Here is a 25,501-nt window from a genome sequence, read left to right as displayed (position 1 = left end):
TGTAATCAGTACCACACAATAAGGGAAACACTAGTTTACAAGTCAATAAAATATACTGGCTAGTGTTATATAAACCAAAGATTCAATATGTTGCTTCAGTTTAGTAACTTGAAAAATACATAATCTGGAGAGTAAATTGATTTGCAAAATATCTCTATTCTCAATTTTTATTCTACTTTTTCATCTTTTATCTTTTTTTATTTTTTATAAATGTTTTTATATGTATATTTTTATATAAGAGGAAAAGACCTCAGCGCTGGTTCAGACCTTGCTATGTCTTAAGTCAATACTAGCCTGTGCAAGCGTGGGTCTGAAAAGCCGCTCTTTTTATTTATTTATCTTTCTTCTTATATATCAAAACTTCTGCTTTATTAATGTCCAATAAAAATCATGATCATTATCTTCTTTCTCCTTTAAATCATCCTTTTAAATCTCAAAAGCACCTGAAATTGGCTGCTAGAAACACGCCATTTTTTCACATACTGACAGTTTTTCAAGAAGCGCCAAAATTGGCTGCTGAGAGAAAGCCGATATTGCCAATGTTTCACCAATGCTGCGTCAGGGCGATATAACCTGAAAAATCATTTCATTGAGAAGTCATGAGAGCTTATGGAAGTGAAATCTTTTGTCTCATGTGAATATTCAAGAGAGCTGCAAGCAAGATATTAAGATAAGTGCAATATTCATGCTTTATTTTCCATCAGGCGATCTATTGATAAAGTAACATGAGCAACAATAATTTACGATGTAAAAAGATTTAAAAGGATGATTTAAAGGAGAAAGAAGATAATTTTTATTGGACATTAATAAAACAGAATTTTTTGATATATAAGAAGAAAGAAAGATAAAAAGAGCGGTTTTTCAGACCCATGATTGCACAGACTGATAATGACTTGAGACATAGCAAGGTCTGAACCAGTGCTGAGCTCTTTTCCTTTTCTATATAAAAGTATACATACAAAAATATACATTTATAAAAAATATAAAAGATGAAAAAAATAGAATAAAAATTGAGAACAGTAGAGATTTTGAAAATCAATTTACTCTCCAGATTATGTATTTTTCAAGTTACTAAACTAAAGCAACATATTGAATGTTTGGTTTATATAACACTAGCCAGTATATTTCAGTTTTACCATAAATCATGAGAAGGAATTTATTATAATCTATACCAATTTATTTAGCCTTCATTCTTTCATAATTTTATATAACATTTAGTAAACAGCTTTGTGTTTAAACTTATCACAATTTACAATATCATTTAAGAACACCACACACATACAATTTTAAAAATCCTGTTCGCATACATTACATCCAAAAACACATACAACTAAAATTCAGGCACCCTTGGTTGACCATTGGTTATTAAATCATACTTTGGAAGATCTGAAGTGCTTTATGATTTGTAGAATCAAGTTAATAAGAGGAGATATCTCGTGAGTGCTTATACAGAGGGAACAACATTTTATATACTTTTGGGAAAACTCTGCAACCCCTTGGACTCAGGAAACTGAATGGAGATCCTTGTTACTAAGGGCCTAATATTGTGGTCACCAAAACTTAGTAAAATGGTACCCTTTCAGTTGAGAGAGTCTAAAGAAGATTGAGAGTGCCTGATTTATATTGGAGACACGGAGTGTCAGTCAAAGTAGCTTCTGTCTTTGTTCATAGCACGCATAGCATAAATCCAGAAAAAACATCATAAGCTAAATTGAGCTATATTGCACTTTTATACTAGAAAGTCAAAGACTGAAGTAAGGGAGGTTTTCTGTATGATGTGAGCAGAAGGCCCTAGATCCTTTCTCCTGCTCCATGCAAAAACTGCTCAACTACCTTCTATACCTATCGGAAGCTGGCTTGAAGACCAACTTAGAGTTCATCTAAATGCAATTGGCGCATACCACCATGGAGTAGATGCTTCTCCTATCTCTGTACAGGCTATAGTTTTATGTTTCATGTGGGTTCTGCTTCAGTCGAAGCCTCTCCTAAAGCCTTCTGCTGGATCTTGGGGCCTCAAGATGGTGTTAGCTTAGCTGATGAAAGCTCCCTTTGAGCCGCTGAGCTCCTGCAATCTGGAAGGTCATATTTTTGGTGGTGGTCACCTCAGCTTGCAGAGTCATTGAGCTCCAGGTCTTAGGTTACACTGTTTTTTTCATGACAGCATGGTCTTATGTAGGCACCCAAGTTCCTGTCTAAGTTGGTGACAGATTTCCATCTTAACCAGTCCATCGTCCTGCCAACATTTTTTCCCAGGCCCTGTTCACACCAAGGCGAACAAGCCCTGTACAGTTTGAACTGCAAAAGAGCCTTTGCCTTCTGTCTGGAGCAGACAAAAGCCCATAGACAGTCCACCCAACTTTTTGTTTCTTTTGATAGGGTATCCCTGTTGCCATACAAATGCTTTCTAATTGGCTAGCAGACTGCATCTCCTTCTGTTATAGCCAAGCATCTTGGGATTCATGTCAAAGCTCACTCTGTTCGAGCCATTGTGGCATCAGTGGCCCACTTGCAAACAGTTTCCATGGAGAAGATCTGCATAGTTGCAACATATAGTTCTCTCCATACATTGACATCACGTTATTTTTTGGATTGCAATGGCTGATGTGACAGCAGGTTTGGCCAATCTGTCCTTTGGAACATGTTTGAGGTGGAGAACCCAACTCTGTCCCGACAGGGCCAGTTGATTTTGTTCAGGCTGACCCCGCCCCCCTCCCCCGTACCTTACCAATAAAACTCATTCCCATTGGCACTTATTTTGTTGTTTTCATGGTCCCCTTTTGGGTTGGGGAGCAGCCTGTAGTTAGGGATTCACACATGTTTGAGAACTGCTATGCTGATTGTTTTTGGAGAAAGCAGAGTTGCTTACCTGTAACAGGTGTGCTCAGAGGACAGCAGGATATCGGTCCTCACGAAACCTGCCCGCCACCCTGCGGAGCTGGGTTTCCACTACCTGGCTTTTCTCCTTTATTTTATTAGCTTGTTCTTCAAATTCTATGATTACAAGACTGAGGGGACCCCATGTGGTATATAGCATGCACGAGCATGCTGAATGAGGCTCAGTCAAAGTCTTAGAAACTTTGACATAAGTTTTCCATGCCAGGCTCCATCCAGTGATGTCACCCATGTGTGAGGACTGACATCCTGCTGTCCTCTGAGAACATGTTACAGGTAAGCAACTCTGTTCTCTGCAAATTCAGTGCTGATGTGGAACTTAAGTTTCATACTTATGAATGTGTTTTAGAGGATAGTAACCACAATAGAGGCATCACAGAAGCAGATATATTGTTTACAAAATATCAAACCATAAAAAATGGTATAGCGCTATATGACTTCGGTCCGAGTCAGGGGACCGAAAGATTTATCTACAAGCAATTGTTTAATAAAGAGGATATGTTGATCTAATTAATTCTCAAGCTTCTATCATTTAAAAAAATTTAAGAGAAGGTTCCAAGAACTCATATAGCGCTATACCATTTTTTATGGTTTATACCTAATCGTATACCGCTCATCATCTCCACTCTCTATTAGCTACAAAATATCAAAGCCAATATGGTGAAAGTTTGTAATCTCTTTAAGGAAAAGTCTTTGGAAGACTAGGTAGAAGATTCTTTGAAAATTATTTTTCCCCCAGATTAAATTATCTCCTTATTAGAAGTTGAAAAAGTATTTTCTGTCAATAAGCATTCTGAATTAACTATGACATGGGAGTGACACTATCTGACTACACCGAACGGACCCATCTAGCTAATAGAACGTTTAGCTCTACTGAGCATGCGCGGGAATTCTTGTGTAGGCATTGCCTCATGTGCCTTTTTAATCAATGTCAGAGCGAATCCTAGTTATGTAGTTGATGTTTCATGGAGGTGGGTGGGTATTTGGCATGGCTAATTCATCCTTCACTTTATTCTTTATACGTTCTTTTTTTTTTTTTCATTTGTTTGCCTTTTTAAAAAAAGTCAGACACTTGGCCTACCTGTTTTGCTGATGATGATTTGCAGACATTTTGATTACGTTTATCATGTGAATGGAACATGAATATGATTTTGTGTCATCTATAGCAGCGGTTCTCAACTGGAGTGTCGCGACACTCCCCAGTCCTCCACTGACCCAGCTGCTCCCCTTACCCCAGCGAAATAGGTCCTCTGCCCGGGATGAGCAGTGCAGCTCGGAGTAAAATGAGGAACAATATCAACCCTCGCAGCCGATGGGACTCCTTTCTATGCGAGGGCTGAAAATGAAGGAGGTTGCTGCTGCCTTTAGATTTGGGAGGAGGCTGCTGCTGCCGGGGGGGGGGGGGGGGGGAAGTGAGTGAGTGAGCAAGCATATGTGTTTGAGATCCTGTGTGTGTGAGTGAGATAGCATGTATGTGTGTGATTGAGAGCCTGTATGTCAGAGAGAGCATGAATATAAGTATATGATTGAGAACCTGTATGTGTAAGTTTGTGATTGATAACCTGTGTGAGAGTGTGTGTGTGTGTGTGTGTGTGTGATTGAGATCCTTTGTGTGTTAGAGAGGTCATGTGTAGTATGTTTGATTAAGAGCCTGTGTGTATATAAGTAAGAGAGAGAGAGGATGTGTGTCTGTGTGTGATTGAGAGCTGGTTTAGGTGAGGGAGTATGTGATTGAGAGCCTGTGTGTAAATGAGAGAAAGAGAGAGAGCATGTTTGTAAGCATGTGAATGAGTCTGTGTGAGACAAAAAGATAGCATGTATGTGTGTGATTGAAAGCCTGTGTGTGTAAGCGTGAAAAGATATACAGCATGTGTGTAAATGTGTAATTAAGAGTCTATATAAGTGAGAGAGAAAAAGCATGTGTATATGTGATCGATTGAGAGCCTGTGTGAGAGAGAGAGAGGAGAAAGTTTCAAGCAAACCATCCCTCGTCCTGCTAATTCAAAACAATCTCAGGTCACTTGGATATCAAACGTTCCTGGGTATGCAGAGCAAAACAGTTTTTGTATCATCATTTTTCATTATTGGGCCTTTGTGTCTGCTATTTCGAAATATTTTATTGGTATCTAGAAATTTTTTATGAGTCTTTAATTGGATATTCCATTCATCAGCTGTTTTGAAATCTGTTCTTTTTGTTAGTATGGTTTTGTTGCTATTGATTTTATATTTCTTGATTTCTTTTATAAGGTCTGGTGCTGTTCCTTTTTTTCCTTTGTTACACTGCGTCTGGCTTGTTGCGGTTTCCAATTCAGTTTTTGTCTGCATGCTTCTGGTCTCTTTATTCTTTGTTGGGTGAGGGTCAGCACATGTGATTTAGGTGAGCTTTTTTGCTGGCGCGTAGTTTCTGTGTAGGGCTCTGTAGTAGCCTGGCTTGTTCCGTTTTCCTAATAGGAGGTGTATTGGTGTCTTAAGGCCTGGTGTAATATTTTCAGTGTTGCCTTTTCTTAAGTAAGGTGTTTACTGTTTGAATACTAGAAACTGGTGCTATTTTGGTGTGGGATGTTTACTATTTATGCAATTTCTGTTCAGACAGAATACGTATCTTTTCCTTGTGTCATTCTTGACAATAAAAATAATACTGGCCCTTTATTTTTTATTTCCACCGTGAATTGTAATGAGCAGTGTGTCACACATGTGAGCATAGTCTGTCAGGTGTGTCATGATGGGAAAAAGGTTGAGAACCACTGATCTATAGCATATGTAGACTAACACATCAAACACACATGATATGGCCATTAAAAATGAGTCATGTTTTTATTTCTAAGTATATTTGATTTTGTTTTTAAGTACCCTATCTTTTATAACCTGAAGTTCCTTTTTTGTATATAATTATTATAGGTGTGTTTTATTTTTTTGTTTTTTTTTATTGTCTTTGGATTTGAATCTTTATTCCAGAGTTTCAGTTGTAACCAATTCATTGTTGCTTTCCAGATCCATGTATTTCACTAAGCCCACCTTGTCTTACGGAGGAGGACCGGTTCAGTCTGGAAGCTCTGCGCACGATCCACAAACAAATGGATGACGACAAGGATGGTGGGATTGAAGTAGAAGAAAGTGATGAGGTAGGAGAGAGGCATCTTAATAGAAGAAATGTTTTTAGTTCTATTTGTTTGAAACATCAAATTTATATCACAAATTTTCTCATTATATTCTTGAAAGGTCATGAGATATGCAAAATAATTTAAAAGATTTTTATTTAAAAATGGTTAAGATCACTGTACTTACTGGGTCTGATTTTCAAAAGCATTTATGTGCATAAACTGAGTTTATGCATGTAAATTAGCTTCAGAAAATTGCTTTGGTGGGGGTGGTTGTACGCATAAATTTGATTTTGTGCGTACTTTTATACATACTGGAAGGAGGAGTTCCAGGAATGGAATTGGAGTGGGGAAACTATGTGCATATTTTTTATTTTAGAAAATTTGCATTTAAATATATGCATACACATTTCTTCCTGCTCCCAGGCAGGTGTAAATGTATGTGCAAATGCCATGCTTGGTTCTGTGTATACCTGCTAATTTTCAAAGTATACTTATACCTGTGCATTCGCTTTGAAAATTCGGATTGAGTCTGTGTACACTTTGTACATATGGACCTCAAATCCTATGCAGGTTGTTTTAAAATTACTCTTCCTGTGTATAATTTGCTGCAAAATTATGCTTGGTAAATAGTAATATGCTTACATACCTAATACCCATTATGAATTGAAAATCTTTAGTTGCTATTTTTAAAATTCTAAACTACAGTTCTCCCTGTGTTCTTGGGAGCACCTATGTTCAGATCACTGGCACAAAGGACTTGCATTGAGTGCTGTCTGATAGCTCTATATTACCTTTGATTTCATAAATGATATATACGGGTCATGAACCAGAATTTGTTCTTATGACATACATGTTGCTTCCTGTTTCTTGATGGTTTAAAAACTGATATTTTCAAGCAGCTTGAATAGTTAAGTTGCCTTCAATGTGAGATTAGAGCAAAAGGAAAGACCTTTGCTGAAGGGTTCTTTTTTTAATACTAGGCCTTTAAAGATTTGTATTATTCAGGGTATAATTGAGAATTATAAAATAATATTGAAAGACAGTAATGTTAACTCATTAAAATGAGATTAATTAAAAGGCAATCAATAAAGAAGATGGATAGAAGTGATAGCTTTATAAAGCCAAGCAATGTTTTAATATACAAATATTTGAGATGTGGAAACCTTGTGTAACATTTTTTATTTGCTGTATAACATGTTATTTCTATAACTTTACTGAAATATGCAGTGTCTGGATTTTGGCCCTCTGTGCAGACCACCATATGTTATGTACATTTAGTTTTATCTCCTGCTTTCACACCTTGTGTTCTGTTTCCTGCTATAGTTTGTTTAAGCTCTGTGTATGCCGAGCCAATCCTGCGGATATCACCCTTTCAGAAATATTGCTGCAGTTTGGCGTCTATGTTTTATGTTGGTAGCATAAACAAATCAGAAAATGAAGCACAAAGGAACAAGTAGAGTAATGTTAATGTAAACTATCATCGGCTGTCTTGGCTTTCACTAATCTGTATTCAGGTATTTCCCATCAGTGTAACACACATTCAGGTATAGTTGAAAAAGCCTTGTTATATAGTTGAGAAAGCCTTGTTAAAAGCACAGTGCCACCTCCCACTTCCTCCTCATCTCTACTTTTCCTCTATTTTATTCTTTTTATTTGATTTTAATTTTACTTAAATTGTTCCCCAGCTTGGGTGAACCATCAATTATAAATCGGTGATAAATCCTAGTAAATAAATTAAAATATGGATTATGAATAGGCCAGCCATTTTAATGCCATCGCTACTAGTTTTATATATCAGATTATGGGAGGTGCTGTGCTCATCTTGGAATAGTATCCTACTTCCTGTATGTTTTATTTTTTTTTTATATATATGCTGATTGCATGTGGCTTTTATTATATATATATATATATTTTTTTTTTTATGGTTATCAATTATATATTCATAATCATACATATACAGAAAAGGAGAGCTTATAAATAACCAATATATATTCATAATCATACATATACAGAAAAGGAGAGCTTATAAATAACCAATATAAGAAAATAATTCTTCCTTAATTAAATATTTAAATCTAAATTTACTCCTTCCAAGTCCCCATAATAGAAGGGGGAGGTATTCTCAACCTCAGTACAATTTCCAATATCAAAAGAAAAAAAGACTAACTTGACTGTTATATAGAGAGGTCTCTTAATTTACGTATATTAACAACAAGAGTTATTTATTTATTTATTTATTTAACAGTTTTATATACAAAGTTACCAATCACTTCGGTTTACATTACAACAATACATTGACAGTATATAGAATAATGTCTTACAATGAACAAGGTAAATAGAACTTGGAAAAATAAATAATAATAACTTAAAAAAGGGGAAGGAGAGTAATTATATACAAAGTAGTTCTTACGGTGTTCTCCCAATTATGCAGAGCTTACAACTTCAGGTGTTCTATTTGCCAAGAAATTCAATACTTGTTCTGGAGTAAAAAATACATAAGTGTTCCACTGATACTTCAGAATACACTTACAAGGAAATTTTATTAAGTAAAAAGGCTTTTATTATATTTATGTATACGGTTGTATTACTATTTGGTCTATTGAATTATTACCTTAAGCTGCTGTTCTTTGCTTGGAGTGTTTTTGGCAAACAAGTGAGTAAAGTTTAAATTATTTGGTTTATCCCAGAGTTCTGGAGTACCATATTTGGGAATGTTTGCATAATTATGCATGTGGAACACCTTTCCTTTAAAACCATTTAATGAGGGATCCCGGTATAATCAGACCCTCTCAGCATACCATTTTCCTAGACAAAAATTACAGGAAGACTTCATTCACCAGCCAGACACTTGAAGTACCGTGGAAGCAGAAGACCTGCTCTGCTGCTCTCTTCTCTGTCTCCTGTCTTATCTCTTGTGTTTCCCTTGTTCAAAATCTTTAAAACTGAGTCTCCTTCAACTACCAAAGCTGAATACTTAATAATACTGATTTAGGGAAAAGTGGGAATATGTTCTGCTAGGTTAACTGATTTCTACCTTTCTACCTCTATAAACTAGTCTGTAATCTATAAAGCAGATTTCTTTTAAAGTGAACAGGTTTTCAAATGATTTGGTAGTTTAAAAAAAAAAGAAAAAATATTTGGAAGCAGCAATTTAAAAGTATCTTGATAAAATTATTTCTAGTTTAAAAGTGATCAGGCCCCAGCAGTCGGTTATCACAGCTATCATTTACTTGCCATTTGTCTTAAGAACATAAGAAATTGCCATGCTGGGTCAGACCAAGGGTCCATCAAACCCAGCATCCTGTTTCCAACAGAGGCCGAACCTGGCAATTACCCAAACACTAAGAAGATCCCAAGCTACTGATGCAATTAATAGCAGTGGCTATTCCCTAAGTAAATTTGATTAATAGCCGTTAATGGACTTCTCCTCCAAGAAATTATCCAAACCTTTTTTGAATCCAGCTACACTAACTGCACTAACCACATCCTCTGGCAACAAATTCCAGAGCTTTATTGTGCATTGAGTGAAAAAGAATTTTCTCCGATTAGTCTTAAATGTGCTACTTGCTAACTTCATGGAATGCCCCCTAGTTCTTCTATTATTTGAAAGTGTAAATAACCGATTCACATCTACTCGTTCAAGAATTCTCATGATCTTAAAGACCTCTATCATATCCCCCCTCAGCCGTCTCTTCTCCATGCTGAACAGCCCTAACCTCTTCAGTCTTTGCTCATAGGGGAGCTGTTCCATCCCCTTTATCATTTTGGTTGCCCTTCTTTGTACCTTCTCCATCGCAACTATATCTTTTTTGAGATGCGGCAACCAGAATTGTACACAGTATTCCAGGTGCGGTCTCACCATGGAGCGATAAAGAGGCATTAAGACATTTTGCGTTTTATTAACCATTCCTTCCTAATAATTCCTAACATTCGGTTTGCTTTTTTGACTGCTGCAGCACACGGAGCCGACGATTTTAAAGTATTATCCACTATGATGCCTAGATCTTTTTCCTGGGTGGTAGCTCCTAATATGGAACCTAACATCGTTAACTACAGCAAGGGTTATTTTTCCCTATATGTAATACCTTGCACTGGTCCACTTTAAATTTCATCTGCCATTTGGATGCCCAGTCTTCCAGTCTTGCAAGGTCTTCCTGCAATTTATCACAATCTGCTTGTGATTTAACTACTCTGAACAATTTTGTATCGTCTGCAAATTTGATTATCTCACTCGTCGTATTTCTTTACAGATCATTTATAAATATATTGAAAAGTAAGGGTCCCAATACAGATCCCTGAGGCACTCCACTGCTCACTCCCTTCCACTGAGAAAATTGTCCATTTAATCCTACTCTCTGTTTGCAATCCACGAAAGGACATTGCCACCTATCCCATGACTTTTTACTTTTCCTAAAAGCCTCTCATGAGGAACTTTGTCAAACACCTTCTGAAAATCCAAGTATACTACATCTACCGGTTCACCTTTATCCACATGTTTATTAACTCCTTCAAAAAAATGAAGCAGATTTGTGAGGCAAGACTTGCCTTGGGTAAAGCCATGTTGACTTTGATCCAATAAACCATGTCTTTCTATATGTTCTGTGATTTTGATGTTTAGAACACTTTCCACTATTTTTCCTGGCACTGAAGTCAGGCTAACCAGTCTGTAGTTTCCCGGATCACCCCTGGAGCCTTTTTAAATATTGGGGTTACATTAGCTATCCTCCAGTCTTCAGGTACAATGGATGATTTTAATGATAGGTTACAAATTTTTACTAATAAGTCTGAAATTTCATTTTTTAGTTCCTTCAGAACTCTGGAGTGTATACCTTCCGGTCCAGGTGATTTACTACTCTTCAGTTTGTCAATCAGGTCTACCACATCTTCTAGGTTCACCGTGATTTCATTCAGTCCCTCTGAATCATTACCCATGAAAACCTTCTCCAGTACGGGTACCTCCCCAACATCCTCTTCAGTAAACACCGAAGCAAAGAAATCATTTAATCTTTCCGCGATGGCCTTATCTTCTCTAAGTGCCCCTTTAACCCCTCGATCATCTATCGGTCCAACTGACTCCCTCACAGGCTTTCTGCTTTGGATATATTTAAAAAAGTTTTTACTGTGAGTTTTTGCCTCTACGGCCAACTTCTTTTCAAATTCCCTCTTAGCCTGTCTTATCAGTGTCTTATATTTAACTTGCCAACGTTTGTGTTATCCTATTTTCTTCTGTTGGATCCTTCTTCCAATTTTTGAATGAAGATCTTTTGACTAAAATAGCTTCTTTCACCTCCCATTTTAACCATGCTGGTAATCGTTTTGCCTTCTTTCCACCTTTCTTAATGTGTGGAATATATCTGGACTGTGCTTCTAGAATGGTATTTTTTTTTAACAATGACCACGCCTCTTGCACATTTTTTACTTTTGTAGCTGCTCCTTTTAGTTTTTTTCTAACAATTTTTCTCATTTTATCAGAGTTTCCCTTTTGAAAATTTAGCACGAGAGCCGTGGATTTGCATACTGTTCAGCTTCCAGTCATTAATTCAAATTTGATCATATTATTATCACTATTGCCAAGTGGCCCCACCACTGTTACCTCTCTCACCAAGTCCTGTGCTCCACTGAGAATTAGATCTAAAATTGCTCCCTCTCTCGTCTGTTCCTGAACCAATTGTTCCATAAAGCTTTCATTTATTCCATCCAGGAACGTTATCTCTCTAGCATGCCCCGATGATACATTTACCCAGTCAATATTGGGGTAATTGAGGTCTCCCATTATTACCGCACTACCAATTTGGTTAGCTTCCCTAATTTCTCTTAGCATTTCACTGTCCGTCTCACCATCTTGACCAGGTGGACGGTAGTATACTCCTATCACTATAGTCTTCCCCGACACACAAGGGATTTCTACCCATAAAGATTCAATTTTGCCTTTAGTCTCATGCAGGATGTTTATCCTGTTGGACTCTATGCCATCCTGGACATAAAGCACCACACCGCCTCCCGGGTGTTCCTCTCTGTCATTGCGATATAATTTGTACCCCGGTATAGCACTGTCCCATTGGTTATCCTCTTTCCACCATGTCTCTGAGATGCCAATTAAGTCTATGTTATCATTCACTGCTATACATTCTAATTCTCCCATCTTACTACTTAGACTTCTGGCATTAGCATACAAACATTTCAAAGTTTGTTTTTTGTTTGTATTTTCATTCTGCTTTTTTAATTGATAGGGATAAGTTAGAATTTTTTTTAGCTCAGGTGAGTTTTTAGTTACAGGCACCTGGACTTACTTTTCTTATTATTGGAACCTCACTGTCGGGATGCCCTAATTCTAATGCATCATTAATATCCTTTGAAGGTGGCTCTCTCCGAACCATGCGCTGCTGAGCGACTGTCGGATTTCCCCTTTATTCTAGTTTAAAAGCTGCTCTTTCTCCTTTTTAAAGGTTAGCGCCAGCAGTCTGGTTTCACCCTGGTTAACCAGGGAGCCCATCCCTTCGGAAGAGACTCCCCCTTCCCCAAAAGGTTCCCCAGTTCCTAACAAAACTGAATCCCTCTTCCTTGCACCATCGTCTCATCCACGCATTGAGACTCCGGAGCTCTGCCTGCCTCTGGTGACCTGCGCGTGGAACAGGGAGCATTTAAGAGAATGCTACACTGGAGGTTCTGGATTTAAGCTTTCTACGTAAGAGCCTAAATTTGGCTTCCAGAACCTCCCTCCCACATTTTCCTATCTTGTTGGTGCCCACCTGTACCACGACAGCCGGCTCCTCCCCAGCACTGTCTAAAATCCTATCTAGGTGATGCATGAGGTCTTCCACCTTCGCACCAGGCAGGCAAGTTACTAGGCGGTCCTCACGTCCACCAGCCACCCTGCTATCTACATTTCTAATAATCAAATCACTAACTATGATGGCCAGCCTAACCCTTCCCTCCTGGGCAGTAGCCCTGGGAGACTTGTCCTCAGTGCGAGAGGACAATACATCACCTGGAGAGCAGGTCCTTGCTACAGGATCACTTCCTGCTACACCAGGGTGATGTTCTCCTACTGGGAGACCTTTCTGATCCAAGGCAGCACTGGGGCTGTCAGACTGTATTTGGGACTTGGCTACTATGTCCCTGAAGGTCTCATCAATGTACCTTTCTGTCTCCCTCAGCTCCTCCAAGTCTGCTACTCTAGCCTCCAGAGATCGGACTCGTTCCCTGAGAGCCAGGAGCTCTTTGCACAGAGTGCACACATACAATCTCTCACCGGCGGGTAAAAAATCATACATGTGACACTCAATGCAAAAGACTGGAAAGCCCCCCTCTTGTTGCTGGACTGCTGCCTTCATCTTAGTTTTATTGAGTTCCTAGTTAAGTTTAGGATACTAAGGGAGTTGGAATAAGAGTACTTTAAATTTACAGGTGAATTTACTAATTAATCAGCTAGTGTCCTACAAGGGGATGATTAAACTTTCAGTAAGAGCTGGTACAATAGTATGATTTTTAGATAAGACCCTGATTGATTTTTAATCAGAAAGTGTCTCGTGCCTAAAAATCAAGGATTGAGTGGGTGGGAAAGACAGACACAGAATTAACTATCTCTGGCTTCCTTATTACCTCAGATACTCACACACTCTAAAGAATATATCCCTTAATTTCACTTTTCACCATACTTTTATAAGCTCAAAAATTTCTGAAAACTATACTTACCAATCCTCTTTAACCACCTATTAAATTAATCTTCACTCAGTTAATGGAAGGGTTTGAGATTTGCGCCGTTAGGCGCGCACTTCCGGTCCTCCTCTACTGCAAAGGGTGCGGGGCCTCTGGAAGCTGTGGCTGTGGACCTCAATTCCTGGATCACTTGCGGTGACCTCTGGACGCCTTTGTCGGGGGATGCTGGGAGCAGTATGCAGATGAGCCTTCCGGTCCTCCTCTACTGCAAAGGGTGCGGGGCCTCTGGAAGCTGTGGCTGCGGACCTCAATGCCTGGATCGCTTGCGGTGACCTCTGGACGCCTTTCTCGGGGGATGCTGGGAGCAGTATGCAGATGAGCCTTCTGGTCCTCCTCTGTTTGATTATGGAAAGGATGTATAGTTGTGATGCATGTGAAAGCCATTATTGTTAATAATTGCAAAATGTATTTATTTTGTTGATTTGTTATTAATGAAGAATCACCAAATGCAGTTTAAAATTTTGAATTGGCTTTTGTTAACACATTTTCTTGTAAATGTTTGTAATCATAGTAAAGTACTCCAGAATGCATGTTTAAGTGGGCTATATTCATATCATAGAAGAGTTAATCTGACCCGGGGCGGTGAAACGAGTTTATGGATGGGAAGGCTAACCAAGATCGGCCCCTAGCTCCATCCCACCTCACTCCAGCTCACTCCCTTCTCCCATTGTCAGTTTTTTACTTTACATTTACAGCTAATGCCATTCTTTGTTTCTTATATTACATGCATAAATCATAGAATGTAATTATTCATTCAGAAACCAACCAATAAAATGCTTGATGCTAGAAAGCAGACATATTGGTAAAGGAGAAAATGACAAACAGCATCACTAATAGAAGCAAGTATCGGTACTAAACGATTTTTCTGTACTATACTGGACCAAGAAAATGTGGCCTAAAGATACAGAAACGATCCTAATGTTTGGGCACCACTCATCTGATTTAAAAAGAATATTTAAGCTCATGTTGATAATGTTGCCCAAGCATTTGCCCCTTATGGAAATGGGAGATGAGCAGTGAGGGTTTGTGTGAGGTGAACTCTCAGGGCTGGTGCAAGGGTATTAGGTATCCCAGGTGAATCTTACAGCCTTGTACCCCCACTGCTCCCTCCCTGCCCCAACACACACAATAAAACATTATGCATTTATAATACATTTTACATGAAAAAAGATATTCAAAGTACAGACTTCTGAGGTAGAATTATCACTTGCAATATGTATATTATATTTAAACTAGCCGTTAAGCCCGTAACAACGGGCTACATGTAAAAAACTTTTTTTCGGTCCATTTCCTTCCCACTCCCTCCCCCTCATTCTCCCTCCCTCCCCCCTCCCCTCACTCTCTCCTCCCTCCCTTTCACCTCCCCCCTCCCCTCAGCTCACTCTCCCCTCCTCCCCTCAGCTTACTCTCTCCTCCCTCCCCTCACTCCCCCTCTCTCAATCCCCTCCCCTTTCAGCTCATCCACAACCGGCAGATGGGGGGGTGTCCCTCCCTCCCTCGTGCGTGTTGCCGCCACCGCTACTGCTCCTCCCGCTCGTCGCCGCCGCCGCTCCTGCTCCTAAGGACCCAGCGCCATTTTTTTTTTCGGGCACGCTCCGTTCTGACCGATGTGCTGCCCGCGCATGCGCGGTAGAGTTGCTCTCTATTGCGCATTTGTGGCACGTCGGTCAAGCTTCATTTATCTAGTAGATACACTGTTGTGATGCCAGCGAGGAAACCTTGCGAAAAAGACCTTTGGAACCCATATGGTATTACTAAGCATTTTGTAAAGTGTGTTTGAGCTTGGCCTTCAGAAAGCCACGAGTAAACTGAACTACTGTTGCAATATAGTAAACTTCCCATACAAAAAAGCAGTAATTATCAGAACTTTACCCTCGAAAATGTAGTACTGCAAATGTTACACTAGGCCCTAAAACACCAGTATACATCCTATTATAGGAAAACAGAACAAATCAGGCTACTATAGATACTACACAGAAAGTGCACAGCAGAATACTTCACTTTGATCACATTTGCAAAACACACACAGATCCTCACCAGATTAAGAATAAAGAGACGGCAAAGTACAAATAGAATCGTGCAGACAAAAACTGAGCTGGAAATTGCAACAAGCCAGACTGTATGCAGTGCCATGGAAAAACAGAAACATTACCATTTCTCATAGAACATCAAACAATAAAATAGCAATTTTAAACATCAGTCATAATAAAAAAAAAACCCCAACTATATAAATAAAAACAACACAAATTTCAAAAGAGCTGATGAATAGAATAATATCTGGTAATTAAAAACATTTTTAAAATTAAATATTTGAAAATGGCACATGACCTCAATAATAATTAAAACCAAGGATAAACTTCCCTGCTCTCTTTACAGTCACCGTGAGGCTGTCCTGAATTGATGGTGGGAGGGGGCTGCATACAAATATTGTCCATACTCTCTCCTATACACACACATGCTCATTCTGAGACATACATCCTCTAGCTCACTTTTTTCCTTTGGAGTGCACAAGCGGCAGCCTCCACCTTCAGCCCACGCAGCCAATGGGACTCTTCTTTCCTCCTGCAGCATGGGCTGATGTTGCTCCTACTCCTTCTAGCCGCAGCGATTGCACTTCCTCCTTCCCACCTATGCAGACCCACTGACACATCTTTCTCTTCTGGACCCATGTAGGAGGGAAGAACAAGGAGTCACAGTTGCAATCTTGCCATGGCTGTGCTACAGCCAAAACTGTGATGCTGTAGGCAGCTGCTTAGTGCTTCCACTGGCCCTGCATTCTCTCCCATTCATACCTGCCCCCCCCAAACAGTGTCATTCCTTCTGTACTTCTCACCCTTTCCCTCTTACTTCCCACTATCATTCAATTATACCCTTTCCCTTTTCTCTCCCATTCCCTCCCACTCATTTCCCTTCTCTTCTCTCCCTTCTCCCTCCCTTCCATCACACTAACTTGCCCACTCTCCCCCCTCACACTTACTCTGCCTTCTCTTCCCTTCCATTCCATCCGATTCCCTTTTCTTCTTTCCCCTTCCCTCACACCCACACACTCATTGGGTCATCTTAATCCTGGCAGGGGATCACCATTCTGCACCACTATGGGGTCCTCATTCTCTCTCCATGGGGGAGGGGAGGGGGGGTGAGAAACCCCTTGGGTGTGTTACCAACCTGCGCAACTCTGGATCCTCTTCCTACGTGTGGGCGTGTCACTATCCCGCACTGCTGCGGAGTCCTTTTCCAGCTCGCATGGGATGGGACCATCAGGCATGTCGTCATTTGGTGCTGCTACTGTTGTATTTTTACCTGTGGGCAGAGATGGCCAGGCCTGGAGAAAAGCTGGATGGGCCAGAGCCTGAGTGGCCCAGCCTGTTCCAACATCTATGGCCCAAGGTGTGCTGATATCCACCAGAAGCAAGTTCTTTGTCATGCTTTGTTACTTAATTGTGACATCCTACTTTTGGTGGGAAAATGAGTATCTTAATTTTTCTTTGTTGTTTAATTTTATAACAAATGTAACCATGAATGAAATTTTCTCTATTTTCAAAAAGGAGATAAAAGTATTAAAGCAGCAGTACAAGTTCTCAAATTAACTTATTTTATTTTGTATTTATTATAAAATTTTATAGCTCGCTTATCACAGACACAAACTGTCCTAAGCAGGCAACATAGGCACATAAATATCATAACAGACAAATCATAACTACATAAATGTGAAAGCACAGAAAGAGAAGACATAGTAAACATTATACATATGTCAGCTGACACAAGTCGTGTTTCAAACTTTTGTGAAACATTTTCAAGTCCATAATGACATGGATCTCAGCAGGTAAACTGTTCCATAATGTAGGGCAGCCACGGAAACAGTGCATTATTTCATAGAGCAAGAGTGCTCAAACCGGTCCTATGGGCCCCACCCCAGCCAGCTGGGTTTTCAGGATATCCCTAATAAATATACATGTGATTTATTTGCATGTACCATATCCTGCTGTTCAGGGAATGGCTACAGCTTGAAATAGGTGAAAGGCCTGTGAATGGAGATGTGCCAATTGTTTGTCTATAATTTTTTATATGGTGTCAGGTCTAAGAGAGAGATTTTATTGGGTGCATTGATTGTTTACTTACAATAATTCCTAGGACCAGCAGTGTTGTGAGTTTACTTTACATGTAAAAGAAACCCAGAAGAAAAACTGGTGGGGAGAGGGAAATGGAATTTATCTTAATGGATGTGTTACTTTAATTACTGATTTACCTGGTATTAATTTTCTTTTATTTCTGCTACTTTAGTTGTTGGTTTTGGCATTCCAAGAATTTTAGAAATAGTTACAGTGAGCTGCTAATTAGCAGGTTTATTTTTGTTTTGGGATTACCGTATTTCCAGTAGCAGGTATTATAAATTTAAATGGGAAGCTCACAGTTCCACTGCCAGGGGATTGTAGTATTTGTTGATTTGAGTTGTATATTTCCATTTCTGAGAATGATTGTATGTAGAGAGACAATTTTTAATTAAATTTGGTATAAACTTGCTATGTGATAAGTCATTTTGTTCAAACTTCTATATATTAAAAGTTTTCCAGGACTAAGCATGGCTGAATTAGCCTTGACATAGGGGTGAGGTCATCCGTTGACACTGAACGGACTTCTGTCTCCAAGGTAGTAGAGCTCAGGATTTCTTCTGAGCAAGAGCATGGACATGAAACTCTTATCTCTCTCTACGTTTTATTTTCTTAACTAATTTTTTTCTGTCAAGATGACCAAAGACCACTCCTCAGTTGCCATCTTTGGAGTCCTGGATTAGTGTTCCCTCACCTCTGGGCTCTGAAGTGAGTTCTTTAGGGATACCCTCTGACGCTGCCAGCATGTCCAGACCACTCATCTCCTTGGAAGACCTTTCCTAATCTAAGCTTTTGGACAAGTTGGGGAAAGCCTTTGGAGTAAATGTGCGCAAGGACAAAGACCCTCACACAAATTCTGGAAATGCCAGAGGAGCCACCAGCCCCTTCTGACCCACCAAATCCTATAATAATTACAAATGAGAATGTGGGAAAATCCTGTTACCCGCATCCTAGTATCAAGGAAACTTGACCTTAAATACAGGGTACAAAAATCTCCAGTTAGGAATTGTACAGCTAACCTATCGGTTGTGGTACAATTGGCTGTGAAGAAAGCAAAATAAATAAATAAATAAAACAAACTAGGAAGGATCCTCGGCACCTAGACAGTTTTGGCAAAAGGATGTTTCAAAGCTCCATGCTAAATGCAAGGATTTCTAGCCACTGATTTTGCAAAACTTATACAAAAAACTGAATCCTTTTCTTCTGGCTGGAGATTGCATTCTCTTAACACTTTGTTGAACGTGCACATCATTTGATTCGTTCCATTTATGGGGCATTTGGTATTAGCGCATGTTCCTCCTCAGCTGTCATTGGAGCATGCCGCATGACCTGGATAAGAGCCAGTAATCTTCGCGATGATGTCTACAAAAATTTGGCGGATGTGCCCTGCCTCAGTAACAATTTCTTTGGGGGGAAAGGTTTAGTGGAACAGTGGCGCACATTAGGGAACAGAATGTAGCAGTCCAGTCTCTCTTGTCACAGGACCAGAACACCCTTCCGAAAGGTGTACTTGCTACTCTGTTAAAAGATCATACTTTCAGGGATGCCTCTTCCTGCAAGTCCAAAGTTTCTGGATGCCACTTCTACTTCTGCAGCACCAACCACTTTGGTCTCGTCCCAGACAACATAAGAGCCATTAGCCAAAATCCATGCAATAGGTCCAGCACAAACTTGGCCAAAGTTTTTGACCACTTTCCAAATCCAGCAACCAGCCACTCCTGTAGGAGGAAGGAGTTAGCACTACCTGGAGGAGTGGCACAAGACCACGAAGAACATAACATAAGAATTGCCATTAGTGGATCAGACCGAGGGTCCATCAAGTCCAGTATCCTGTTTCCTACAGTGGCCAATCTCGGTCACAAATACTTGGCAGGATCCTGAACAGCAGATAGATCCCTTGCTGCTAATGCCCAGGGATAAGTTGTGGCTTTTCCCAAGTCTATATGGTTAATAACAGTTTATTGATGACTCAAAGAACTTGTCCAAATCTTTTTTTAGACCCATATATTCTAGCTGCCTTTACTACATCCTCTGGCAATGAATTCCAGAGCTTAATTGTGAATTGAGTGAGAATTTTCTACAATTTGTTTTAAATGTGCTACTTACTTTAACTGATTTACCCATTCTGATACTCTCATTTTATAGAACTCTGTCATATCTCCCCTTAGCCGTCTTTTCTCCAAGTTGAACAGCCCTAACCTCTTTAGCCTTTCCTCATAGGGAAGCCATTCTATCCCTTTTATTACTTTGGTCACCCTTTTCTGTACCTTTTCCTGTTTTTCTATAAATTTTTTTTATATGCTGTGACCAGAGTTGTACACAGTACTCTAAGTGCAGTCTTACTATGGAGTGATCAGTGGTATTATGATATTCTCCATATTCTCCATTCCTTTTTGATTTGCTGTTGTATACTGAGCTGAGGATTTCAAAGTATTGTCCATAATGACTCCCAGATCCTTTTCCTGGGTGGTAACTCCTAATATGGAACCTAACATAGTGTAACTACAGTTTTGGTTACTTTTCCCTATGAGTATCACTTTGCATTTGTCCCCATTAAATTTCAACTGCCATTTGGATGCCCAGTCTCCCAGTCTTGCGAGTCTTCTTGCAATTTCTCACAATCTGCTTATGATTTCACTACTCGTAATAATTTAGTGTTGCCTGGGTCCTCAAAATTGTGGAGTCTGGATACCACTTGTATTTTTCTTCCAGCTTCCCATTCTCCATCATCATTCAACCTTCAATTGGAGCTGCCTCACTTGACTCAGCTCCTTCTGGAAGTGCAGTCGCTTTTCAAACAGTTGGCAATAGAACCAGTTCCTTCCCTTCTATATGGTCAAGGGTTCTATGCCCACTACTTCCCCATTTCCAAGGAATCTGGAGGACTGAGACCCATTCTGGATTTAAGGACCTGAGCAAGCACATATTCCGGGAGAAATTCAAAATGAATTCTTTCCACATGATCCTACTCTTCGTTCAGAAAGGGGAATGGATGCGCTCTCTGGATTTAAAAGATGCATATGGTCATATTACCAGTCAACCCTCCCACTGGTGTTACCTGCACTTCATAGTGGACTCTTCCCACTACCGATACAAAGTTCTCCCCTTTGGCCTGTCATCAGCACTGAGCATCTTTACAAAGGGGCGGATTTTCAGAGCCCTGCTCGCCTAAATCCGCCCAAAACCGGGCGGATTTAGGCGAGCAGGGCCCTGCGCGCCGGGAAGCCTATTTTACATAGGCCTACCGGCGCACGCAGAGCACCGGGACTCGCATAAGTCCCGGGGTTCTCCGAGGGGGGCGTGTCGGGGGCGGGCCTGGTCGTCGCGGCGTTTTGGGGGCGTGTCGGCAGCATTTTGGGGGCGGGTACGGGGGCGTGGCTACGGCCCGGGGCGGTCCGGGGGCGTGGCCGCGCCCTCCATACCCGCCCCCAGGTTGCGGCCCGGCGCGCAAGAGGCCCGCTGGCGCGCGGGGATTTACGCCTCCCTCTGGGAGGCGTAAATCCCCCGACAAAGGTAAGGGGGGGGTTTAGACAGGGCCGGGCGGGTGGGTTAGGTAGGGGAAGGGAGGGGAAGGTGAGGGGAGGGCAAAGGAAAGTTCCCTCCGAGGCCGCTCCGATTTCAGAGCGGCCTTGGAGGGAACGGGGGTAGGCTGCGCGGCTTGGCGCGCGCCGGCTATACAAAATCCATAGCCTTGCGCGCGCCGATCCAGGTTTTTAGCAGATACGCGCGGCTCCGCGCGTATCTACTAAAATCCAGCGTACTTTTGTTTGCGCCTGGAGCGCAAACAAAAGTAGGCTATTCGCGCTCCTTTTAAAATCCGCCCCAAAGTGTCTAGCTGTAGTAGCAGCACATCTATGATGACAGGGCATTCAAGTCTTTCCTTACCTGGACGACTGGCTGGTGATAGCATATTCCCAGGAAGCTGTACTAAATTAATTGCAAACATTGATACAACTTCTGCAGTTCCTGAGATTCCTGCGGGAGTAAATTTTAAAAAATTAACTTTAATTCCCACTTAATGAATCAAATTCATTGGATTATGGATAGATTCTTTACAGAACAAAGCATTCTTTCCTTTAGATTGAGTGATCACTCTAGTCAGTAGCACATAAACTGCTGCACACACATCAGTCAATAGCAAGAGATGTAATGATTGTTCTGGGCAACATGGCAACAGTGCTCCATATAATTCCTTTCACTCACTTTCATACACATCATCTACTGTGGGATGTTCGTTCGCAGAGGGACCAGTTTATTCAGCCTTTGACTACAAAAGTACAGATTTGGATAGACAGGAAATACTATTACAGAACCCGCCCCACCAAATAACTTTGGTGATGGATGACTCCACAAAAGGTAGGAGAGCCCACACTGTCTCTTTTCAGACTCAAGGGACTTGGTTATCCAGGAAAGACAGTTTCAAATAAATGTTTTAGAATTGAGGGGGATCAGATACGGTCTAACAGTCTTGCTCAAATGCTTAAGTGAAAGGCTAATCCTCATTCAGATTACTACTGATGGATACACGAACTCAAAATGATTTAAAAAAAAAAAAAAGTTATAATAGCTGACAAAGCATAAATGTATCAATCCCAAAGATCTTCATATGTTTGAACCACACTTATGTTCGCTATTATGCATTCCAGTCAACGCAGGAACCACCAGTGTTTTAAGTCACTCTGAATTGTAATCATTGGTCTCATTCAATTAACGCTGAGATCCCTGACTAGCTGTCACCCACGCACCCTCTCCTCCCTGTAACTCGTAGCCTTAACAAAAACTGATAAGAACATAAGATATTGCCATGCTGGGTCAGACCAAGGGTCCATCAAGCCCAGCATCCTGTTTCCAACAGAGGCCAAACCAGGCCACACGAACCTGGCAATTATCCAAACACTAAGAAGATCCCATGCTCCTGATGCAATTAATAGCAGTGGCTATTCCCTAAGTAAACTTGATTAATAGCCGTTAATGGACTTCTCCTCCAAGAACGTATCCAAACCTTTTTTGAACCCAGCTATACTAACTGCACTAACCACATCATCTGGCAACAAATTCCAGAGCTTTATTGTGCATTGAGTGAAAAAGAATTTTCTCAGATTAGTCTTAAATGTGCTACTTGCTAACTTTATGGAATGCCCCCTAGTCCTTCTATTATTCGAAAGTGTAAATAACTGATTCACATCTACTCGTTCAAGACCTCTCATGATCTTAAAGACCTCTATCATATCCCCCCTCAGCCATCTCTTCTCTAAGCTGAACAACCCTAACCTCTTCAGCCTTTCAGCAAGACTTCTTATGGGTATAAGACGCAGCTTTATTTTAACATCAATATCATAACTTAACTATAATACTCAGCATGAGCCGCTATCCCTATTTGATATCCACCTTGTCACCGCTGCCAGTGTCTCCTAGCAAGGCGGCCCTCTTAACCTGGCCCCCCCCCCCCCCCCCCGGAACTCCGAACAAGGGGGGACCCACCCAAAGCCTATTAATTTGGCTGCCGGCAGGTGCCCCCCCCCCACTTAAAACTGCAACATTTTTTAACTCATATTCAACATGGTAACCCTTTCATTAACATTAACAACAATAAGGAATGTTTTATTGGTTTTTTTTTTTAATAGGGTGGGCGGGTGGGTTAGCTCGGTGGAGGCACAGCGTGAAGAGGGGCAGGAGTGGGGTCTTTATCAGGGTGGTGACGTCATCGGACCGGGACCCTGTGTGGCGTCGCGGTCCAATGATGTCGCTGCCAGCATTGGGAGACGCACGCGCATATAGCGGTGGTGCGGCAAGGGGCTCGGGCCTGCGGGCTTCACCGGGCCTCAGCGTTACTGGGGGGCTTTCGCGCATTCAGCCTAAGCCTATTCATTTTTTGAGCATATTTTTGATTGCATTTGGAAATCAATTAAAAAAAATGAGCATGGCACTTAGCTTAATTTGGTATGAACCGTCTCATGGCTCTTTTTTGATATCTCTTCTTTCCTTCATAACCGCTACAAGAAGAATACCTGACATGTAAACATTTTCGTTTTACTACTTCAGGGACATTAGCGATACTGGGCACAGGGAGAAGTCCATGCTTCTATAAAGATATAACAAATATCATTAATCAACTACCTAAAAAAAATTGAAAATGTCTACACTAACAGGTGTTTCATATGGTATAATGGTTCATCTGTTCAAAGTGCTGTGCAGCTCAATACTCTAATAAAGAAAGGTGGCAATCATGGTAGGTATCAAACTTTCTACTATTTAAATACTAAATGAACCAATCAACTTACAATTCATAAAAAAATCTTCCAATCCATATTAGAGGATAAGGTACATCAGCTAAGCAGTCATTCAGGTTCCTCCCCTAAGGGGGCAATAATCAGTCAAAAGCTGCATTGCTGATCTTGTGTTCGAACATAAAAACAAAAAGAAAGGACCTGATTCACTAAGGCTTTTCTCCCATTCTGGGGTGGATTTTCAGAGCCCTGCTCGCCGGTGAGCCTATTTTACATAGGCCTACCGGCGCGTGCAGAGCCCCGGGACTCGCGTAAGTCCCGGGGTTTGGCGAGGGGGGCGTGTCGGGGGCGGGCCCGAACCGCGCTGCGTTTTTGGGGCGTGTCTGGAGCGTTCCGGGGGCGGGCCCGGGGGCGTGGCCGCGCCCTCCGTACCCGCCCCCAGGTCGCGTCCCGGCGCGCAAGAGGCCCGCTGGCGCGCGGGGATTTACGCCTCCCAGAGGGAGGCGTAAATCCCCCGACAAAGGTAAGGGGGGGTTTAGACAGGGCCGGGCGGGTGGGTTAGGTAGAGGAAGTGAGGGGAGGGCGTTAGAGGATTCCCTCCGAGGCTGCTCCGATTTCGGAGCAGCCTCGGAGGGAACGGGGGTAGGCTGCGCGGCTTGGCGCGCGCCGGCTATACGAAATCGATAGCCTTGCGCGCGCCGATCCAGGATTTTAGCCGATACGCGCGGCTACGCGCGTATCTACTAAAATCCCGCGTACTTTTGTTTGCGCCTGATGCGCCAGCAAAAGTACGCCTATTCGCGGTATTTGAAAATCTACCCCTCTGTGTCTATGGGGAAAAATGCTTAGTGAATCAGGCGCAAAACGTTCTGCATGAAGAACTACAATTTTATTGGAAAAAGAAGTGTGTGCTGGTTAACCCCACTTCAGGTACTAGGGCCCAACATGTCTGCAAGATTTTATGCCTCATAAAACTTGCCAGAGCAGAGCAGGCCCAGCGTTTGATTCTGTCACTTTTTCTCTACACGTTTTGAGCAGTGTCGAGATGACTTTTCACTCCATATTATTAGCATGTAACTATTTGAGGGCTCAGTGAAATGTTTAGATTTGTTTTCTCTTTGATAATGTGTTGTATTGGGTGTTTATGAATAAGAAGAAATATATACACACATAGTGTGTCAAGGAAGTAAATCAATTTTCATTTAAAGTGTTTCCTGGCCCTGGTTTTGAAAGTGATATTCTACTCCTGATTTGCATCTTGGCTGGGACATCTGTTTCTGGTTGCTTGAAAACATGAAAATGACCATCTTTTATTTTAATCGGAACTAGTGCAAGTTTCTGTCAAGTTTCTGTGCCATTTCATTTTGAAATACTGTTTTTTCAGACTTTAATCTTTTAAGAATAATGCATCTTGCAGGATTTGTCTCTTAGATCAAGATAAACATTCATATGC

General features: G+C 41.0%; 1 protein-coding gene across 1 annotated transcript in view; it reads left to right on the top strand.

The window, feature by feature from the left end:
- The window catches only part of STIM2 (stromal interaction molecule 2), a 288,103-nt gene that overhangs the window by 59,383 nt on the left and 203,219 nt on the right, over positions 1-25,501 (top strand). Inside the window, exon 2 of the mRNA XM_029589743.1 lies at positions 5,884-6,014. Within this exon, the coding sequence (XP_029445603.1) occupies positions 5,884-6,014 (131 nt within the window). The remainder of the gene's footprint in view (positions 1-5,883; positions 6,015-25,501) is intronic.

This window comes from Rhinatrema bivittatum, chromosome 1 (assembly GCF_901001135.1).
Source record: "Rhinatrema bivittatum chromosome 1, aRhiBiv1.1, whole genome shotgun sequence".
In the NCBI taxonomy this organism is placed as follows: domain Eukaryota; kingdom Metazoa; phylum Chordata; class Amphibia; order Gymnophiona; family Rhinatrematidae; genus Rhinatrema; species Rhinatrema bivittatum.
The sequence above is the reverse complement of the archived record's forward strand: the minus strand, read 5'-3'. Positions and strand labels throughout refer to the sequence as shown.